This window comes from Suncus etruscus, chromosome 8 (genome assembly GCF_024139225.1).
Source record: "Suncus etruscus isolate mSunEtr1 chromosome 8, mSunEtr1.pri.cur, whole genome shotgun sequence".
Lineage (NCBI taxonomy): Eukaryota > Metazoa > Chordata > Mammalia > Eulipotyphla > Soricidae > Suncus > Suncus etruscus.
The window spans coordinates 93,967,576-93,975,575 of record NC_064855.1 but is presented as its reverse complement, the minus strand read 5'-3'; the positions used below and the strand labels follow the sequence as shown (position 1 = coordinate 93,975,575).

At 45.7% G+C, this 8,000-nt stretch overlaps 1 protein-coding gene across 1 annotated transcript; it reads left to right on the top strand.

Moving 5' to 3' along the window:
* The first annotated feature begins 1,414 nt into the window (after positions 1–1,414).
* Positions 1,415–3,273, top strand: KCTD12 (potassium channel tetramerization domain containing 12). Its single transcript, XM_049778736.1, has one exon. The coding sequence runs from the start codon at positions 1,576–1,578 to the stop codon at positions 2,539–2,541; it is 966 nt and encodes a 321-aa protein (XP_049634693.1). The 5' UTR covers positions 1,415–1,575; the 3' UTR covers positions 2,542–3,273.
* Positions 3,274–8,000: the final 4,727 nt, after the last annotated feature.

The following is an 8,000-nucleotide window of genomic DNA, read 5'->3' as shown; positions in this document are numbered from 1 at the left end:
TCCCTCTCCCTCAGCCTCATTTCACTCGCATAATACTGTCCAAATCCATTCTGAGCAGATGTTTTCTTAACATGCTCCACCACCTTTTGGTGAGGGGATGTGGGATGGGCGGCACTAATGTATCAGACTCTGCCAAACATCCCATTCCGGAGACATCTCCCCAGCCACTTTGTCTCCCAGACTCCCTCTCTGTAGCGCCTAGAAGCAGCACTTTATTTTGCATTAATTTATGTGATTAAAATAAAGGATCAAATGAGATCGAACTTACACCTAAATATAAAATTTCAGAAGGTGCAGAAAGGAGACTGCTCCGGGTTCAGTGCACCGGATGGGGAGCAATCTAGAGGCTAATTTGAGAAGCCCAAGAAGCTTCCAGGGGGGTGGCAGTAGAGGAGAGGAGGCCTCTTGGGCTGAAAGTGGAGCGAGCAGGAGTTGTAGATTCTTCAGAGTAGCCGAGACCAGGAACTTGCTGGGGGTGGGGGTCCTGACGCTGTCTCACTGGAGGGACACCTGCGAGGTTAAAAGGGACGAGCCTTTAAATTTAAATCATTTAAAGTTTTGTTAACTACGTTGTAAGTCCAGCGTCACCTGGGAACAAAAGGGCCTGGGAGACCAAAACTATAGATGCCACAGCCTCAGAGGCCGCATCCACTCCTTTCCTTCAAGTCTCCACTCTGGCCAATGTCAGCTCCTTTTCCTTCGTGCTTTAAAATCTCCGGCTCTTTACGCAGGGAATAAACCTCGGAGCGCATCCTACAGCGAGGTACAGAGATTGTTTTTTTAAAGCTCATACTCGGGTCAGCGCCCCCCCCAACCCCTGCAGCCTCTCCAGATTTTATTCTGGACACTCCCCCCCCCCCAAAAAAAAACCCACCAACTTTTAACTATACGCACAGGGCTGCAGCCTCTAGAACGTCCAGCACAAGAGACTCCAGGCGGGGTGGAACGAGCCTCAAAGTTTCCTCTGGGGGTGCTGAGCCCCCCAAGTGCAAGAAGAGACAGGGGACGCCATCATGAATACCCCCATACCCTTTCACCCTCACCACCACCAACCACCCCTGCCAAAAAGGTTGATCCCCCAAAGTGACTTCCACCCAAGCGGGCCACAAGAAAAAAGCACTTCGGGAACTTGGGCAGACGCGCGCTTAGAAAGGCTTTGGGGGTGTGCAGTTCCTGGGGGGGGGGTCGAGTGGGGTGGAGTGGGGGGGTGCGAGCCGAGCAGGGGGCGGAGCCAGAGCCTCGTCAGTTTCGAGATGCAAATCGAGTCCCCGCCTCCCCGAGCGCGCGGCTCTATTTAAGCAGCGCCGTGGCCACCACCCCGACACTCGCCAGGAGCGCGCGGGCGCGGCGGGCGGGCGGGCGAGCGGGCGGAGCGCACCTCTGGGCTCCGGGCGCTCCAGGTTGCGGGCGCTGCGCTCCGCTGGGCTTGGCTCCAGCTCCGGGACCGAGCTAGAGAGCGATCGAGCAAGCAAGCCTCCGGCCCCAAGGCGGCTGCGGCTGCGGCTCCTGGCACTCCGCACCCCGCTTTTTTGCTCCTTGCTCCTGGCCCAGCCGGCCACCCTCTCCCTCTCCACCATGGCCCTGGCTGACAGCACACGTGGATTACCCAACGGGGGCGGCGGCGGCGGGGGCTCCGGCTCTTCTCTCTCCTCCGCCGACCCCGCACTCTTCCCCGACATCGTGGAGCTGAACGTTGGGGGCCAGGTCTACGTGACCCGGCGCTGCACCGTGGTGTCCGTGCCGGAGTCGCTCCTCTGGCGCATGTTCACGCAGCATCAGCCGCAGGAGCTGGCCCGGGACAGCAAGGGCCGCTTCTTTTTGGACCGAGACGGCTTCCTTTTCCGTTATATTCTGGATTACCTGCGGGATTTGCAACTCGTGCTGCCCGATTACTTCCCCGAGCGCAGCAGGCTGCAACGCGAGGCCGAATACTTCGAGCTCCCCGAGCTGGTGCGGCGTCTCGGGGCTGCACCCCAACAGCCCGGTTCGGGTCCCCCGCATCTGCGGCGCGGGGGTGCTCAGGAAGGCGACGAGCCTTCTGCCACCGAATCCGAGCCCCCCGAGGGCGCGTCCGTCGGGGTCCCGTCTCCCACGTTGGAGCTGGCGAGTCGGAGCCCGTCTGGGGGTGCGGCGGGGGTCCCCCTGCTCACGCCGTCCCAGTCGCTGGACGGCAGCCGGCGCTCGGGCTACATCACCATCGGCTACCGGGGTTCCTACACCATCGGACGCGACGCGCAGGCCGATGCCAAATTCCGGAGAGTGGCGCGCATCACCGTGTGCGGCAAGACGTCCCTGGCGAAGGAGGTTTTCGGGGATACCCTGAACGAGAGCCGAGATCCCGACCGGCCCCCCGAGCGCTACACGTCGCGCTATTATCTCAAGTTTAATTTCCTAGAGCAAGCTTTCGACAAGCTGTCCGAATCGGGCTTCCACATGGTGGCTTGCAGCTCCACGGGCACCTGCGCCTTCGCCGGCAGCACCGACCAGAGCGAAGACAAGATCTGGACCAGCTACACTGAGTACGTCTTCTGTAGGGAGTGAGCTCCATCCTCCCCCCCCCCCCCAAAAAAAAAACCGGAGTCTCTCCAGCACCCGGTTTCCCCATTTGCAAAACCCCCTTTCCCCATTTTTTCCCCCACCGCCCGCTGCTCCTCTGCTCCTCAGCTGGGCCCGACCCCCGCGCGCTCCACATCCCCGCACCCAGCTCTGAACCTCTAGCTGCCAGATCCCTTGGATCCCAAGAACCAAGAGAATTCAGAGGCACCCACACAGTTTAGCCCACGCCCCGCACTCCCCCAAGCTATCCCTACCCCCAACTCCCCAGCCTCCACCCCCCCTCCAGCGATTATCTTTCCGAATGGATGGAACAGGGGTGCTGGGTGGCCCCCCCGAGTGTAGCTGGGAAGGACTGACTTGTTTCCAACCAGATTGGGCCCCTCCCTGGACTGGGTGCAACCCCGAGCCCCCCCCCTGGAGATTCCTGAGCTGGCTGAGAGGTCAGCATGGATAAGACAAATCTGGGGGGAGGGGAAAGAGCATTGGAAAGTGCACGTCTTTGGGGGGCTGTTTGGAAAGGGAGGGAAGCTTCTAGAAGACTGCATGGGCAGCCGGGCTCTGGACTTGGACGTCTGGAGCTCCTGGAGGCCATGCCGTGATTTCCAAGCGAGTCAAGTTTTTGCAAAGTTAACAGGTAGCCGGAGAAGAATCCAGGGCCTGCTGCAAGAAAAGAACACGCCTTCGCCACCGCAGAAGCAATTGTCTTGCATCCCCTGCGGTTCAGACTGGCACAGAGGCTGCCCTTGTGCCTCTCCTGGGGGCCCCCTTTCTCTTACTGAGGGTGCCCCTGGAAGCTCACAACTGGATAGACCCTGTGTTGGGCAGCCTTTACTACTTCCTAGAAGAGGGTGCAAGACCTGCTGCCGGAAGAGGGCAGGACAGTCTAGGTCACCGAACACTTGTGGCTTGTTACCTGATGGTGGCCCAAGAGAGCCAGGAAGCAGAGTACTGTTAAGGCTGGTTCCTGGAAGGCTGGTTCTTAACTTAGCACTTAAGTCTTTGGGGGGTGGGGAGTAGGGGAGGAAGGAGGGAAGGGGTGGGAAGAGAGGCGCTTCCATACTCATTTATTATTTGAAAGTTAAGTTCGTACATCCTTTTGACCACAGACATGCTTATGAGAAAGTACACAAAAGCATTTTTTTTTAAATTAAGATTAATAACATGACTCTTAACTGGCAGTTTTTTGAGTTAAAGATTTGGAGCCCTACACTTAGAAGTTGCTGATACTTAATATAATCTAACCAAAGAGTTACCCAGTAGGATTTTGGTTTTTAGGCTTAATCTTTTGTTGTTGATGATTTTTTTGGAGGGTTGGTGATTTTAAATTCCGATTTTAAAAATCGATTTGAGCAAAACTATATTTTATTTCGGTTATGTAGACTTAACAGATCTTTTATTAAAAAGTCCCCTTTCCCCCCTCCTTTTTTTTTTCTGTCTCCAAGCCCAGCCACTGTTGACTTCTAGGCACACCTGAAAATGCCACTTCTTTCTTGCAGATTGTTTGAAGCGAAGTTGAATTTTTTTTTTTTTGAGTGACAGAGCCATAGAGGGCTGTACAACTGTAGATAACTGTCAGATGGAACCTTTTTAATGAAGGAAAGAAAATCGAGTTGAGCAATAAAATGGTGTTTTAGGTAAATGCAACAGAAACAGAAGGAGACCTGGTTGCCTTATACCTTAACTCTAACATGGAATAAATCCCCATTGTATATCCTAGCTACTCCATCAGTGAAAAGAGGTGAACCCTTGTCTTTCATTCTGTGAGGCTCCTTTGCATATTCTGTGACGAAGGAGAAGCCTTTTTCTGTTGGTTTCAGCATCTCTGAAGTATGTTTTTAACGATTTTGTAAATCATTTCAGTGTCTAAATTAGAGCTATATATCCTTTTTAATAATGAATCGTGTACTGTGTCTTACTGTCTATAAGAGATGTTAAAAATTGGAACAGTTTTATTCTTAGACTCATGTAATCCAATCTGTATATACCATATATAAACATTTTACACAAATCATTTAGTTTTTTAATTCATTTACTAATGCTGTAAAATTTCCTATATCCGCCCCCAGTAACGTGCATCAGATGGTGTAGATGCTAAAGCAACATGTTTTGAGGAGTTTTTTTATATCCTTGTCTGTGAGGAGATTGGGTTAAGAAAACATACATACTTTGTTGCTTTGATGTTAGTTGTATACTAATCAGTTAGTTGATTATTCAAAATTAAGGTACCTGTATTTTTGATCCACTAATTCTTTTGGGAAAGTGGTTTCATTGGAGTTACTTTTTTAGAAAAGCAAAGTTAGATTAATACACAATGGACTGCAGTTATGAGGGAAACAGAAGCCGAAATCCCGGAAGCTGTGTTTGCTTGTATGTTGGGATGTTGGGTGTGTTCCTGATTAGTTTATCTCTGCCTCAAGCCAGAAATGATTTGGGAATGTTGCTAACTGGCCAAGAGTGCATGTCATGGAGATCTCTCTGCACTGTGTTGCTCTTTGTTTGCAGAACAAAAACACAAAGCTGAGGGACCACGTCAAGACAGATAGAAATCACTGACAGATGGCAGGATGCTGAGATTTTTCTCAGTAAATCTGCAAAACTCCAGGTATCCTGGCACACTGCTCTGTCTTTGCCGTAAGAGGCATTGCCAAAAAAGTCTTAGGAATTTTATCAGAAAACTTTGAGTTGAGCTGTTCCACTGTGTTAGGAGAACACAGCTCACTCACCCCAACACCCTTGTATTTCTACAGCACTCCCACTACCTCGTTCAAAGTCAAGACTGGGTGGGAAGTTTATTTTACAAGTGGGTAGATCTTACTGAGTTCAGATGACTTGAATGGCCCTCGTGGGCCTCATCCTGTCTATGAGTTTTGGAACACAAGGTGCATGGCTGACTGCACAGTAGGCTAGAGCCATGGTAAGTTTACCATCTACAAGCCTGCAGGAGTATGCCAGGGTGTAATTGAGTGAGCTCCCAAAGGACAGATTTCAAACACCCTGGGAAAATATAAAAAATTCTTCAGTTAGTGACAACTGCATTAGCTTGCCTCAATGAGCAGGGATTTACAGATGTCATGGCTCCAGTTAGCATTTTTAACAATAACTGAGAGACAGTTGATTTTCATAAATTGAACTTTTCAAAAAAGATTTGACAATGGAGGCAAAATAAATCAAACCATAAACAAACAGCATGTTTAAAATTCTAATGGAAAGTATTAACATGTTCAAATTGTCTTTTTTTTTTTTTTTAAAATACAGGTAGATAGACTGATCAGCTCGTTTTTAAAAATTACTGTGGAAATTATTTTTTGGAAGTGTAAGACTTCACATTTTCCTCCTTTTCATTGCTGTTCTTATTCTGTATTATCTGGTTTCGTTCACTGATCGCAAAGTCATACTTTATAATATTAGCTAAAATGCTCTTCTCTTGCAAAGTAGATCTGTGTATGTCATGGAGCCTGTTGCTTCCTTGAGAAATGCAAAACTTGTGACTAGTCAGACAAAATGGGCAACTTGCCATAGTCATAACATATTTCAATTTTTATTGGAAGTAACCATGGAATGTTGTTAATACATAATACCATATAAGATGAAGCTTTGATAAATTTTAATTTTTTAAATCATGGTAATTATAATCTAAAATTTAAAACATCTTTGTGTTCCACATGAAAAAATAGTCAATTATTGTGCAGTCATTGGAAAAGTGTTGACGGGGGGTGTGGGGGCTGAATTCCTTAAGAATATTTTTTATCATCTAAATCGTACCTATTCATCTAAAAAATTTAAATAGTAAACAGAATATCTTTCTGTTTGTTTAGGGGCTACACCTGGCAATGTTCTCTTGCCTCTGTATGCAGGAATTACTCCTGGCAGTGCTTGGGAGACTATATGGGATGTTGGTGATGAATCAGAGTTGGCTACACACAAGGCTCTAACTGTACCATTGCTCTGGCCCCTAAACAGCAGAATGCTTACTGTAAACCCACAAGAGTAAATTCTTTGTTTATTTTTTTCCTTTCTTTTCCCCCTTACTATAAAAGAGTAAACTACTCTTGCATTTTAAGTAATTCTAGTACCTAAAATAGGGTTTCTAGTGTCAGAAACAAATTATATTTAAGTTAATTTTTCTTTGTTACAATTTTGGAAAATAAAATTCTAGAGGTATTAGTATTTGAAGTTTTAGATTCTCTACTGGGCTTCTTGAGACTTAGATGGAAGAATACAACCTGAATATCTATTAATCTTGTGTAATAGGAAACTGACTAGTTGACCAAGAATGATTACTACCTTATACATTTTGTGATTTTTTTCTCTTCCCAAGTAATTTTTTAAGACTTTTAAATGTTTTGAGCTATGTGAACTTAATTGTAATGTAAACTATTATACAACTGTTTTGTGACTTTGTAGGTAGATGGATTTTGCTGTTACTATTACATAAATGATGAAAATTAATATAGAGTTACTTAACAGCACTAGTAACCATTTAAGACCAAGGTTATTTGGAGATGTAAAATTTGTGTTATTTAAAATTTTGGGGTATATGAAAAGACCTATATACCAAACAGTGTAAGAAGATTCCCACAGAGTTATCTGGAATTATGAAATTATTGAAAATGTTATATGCTAAGTAATACATATAAATGAGCCATTTTCTCAAAATAGAAAAGGAAAGCAAAAAAATCAATATAATACATCAGACATTTCAATGAAGTAGAAAGCCAAGAAAAAAAAAGGATTTTCTAATATTTTTAAAAGATGCTGATGAAGTCATTTTAAACCTGTCCAAATATTAAGTGAGACTTTTTTTTTAAAACTATCTCAATACTCTGAGATTTTTGCCTTTTTGCTCTGTTCACAATCAGTTGTATAACAGAAATACTCAATACTCTTTTCTTTCTGTGTGTGTAATGAATCATTGATTATGTGACTTGTTATGTATTCTATTAAACACTAAAGAATAAAACATTCACTCCTTTAATTCTTCCTTTTGACTCCTGGGTATAGATTCATTTGAACATTAGCCTGATTTCATTTCAGGGCTTTTCTATTTGTTAGGAATATTTCTCAAACATAAAGATGGAATAATGCTGAGTGTTGCTGCATCACCAACACTCATGGTGTAACCAGCCCAGAAGGAAACTCCAGCTGGGCCAGGAGAGAGCAAGCTCTTGGCCCAGGATGTCCTGTCAAAAATGTCTTGGTCAAGGTGATTTCATATCAATGTGAAGAAAAAGTCCTTTACAAATGCTTTCTTTGACCTCAGTATTTGTAATATGTAAATTGTTCTGAATGGGAAAATTTAGGTAAAATGTCCTCTTAAAGTTAGTGTGACAAAGTAAATAGAGGCTAAGAAAGAGTCCTTAGTTAGAAATCTTGAATATAAAGTTCTAAGGCATGTGGGAAGTTTTTTTATAACAGTGCTCTTATCTTTGTAATCTACTAGATAG

Bases quoted from the DNA above. Each gene is read 5' to 3' on its own strand.
- KCTD12 (XM_049778736.1), top strand. From the start codon at position 1,576: ATGGCCCTGGCTGACAGCACACGTGGATTACCCAACGGGGGCGGCGGC.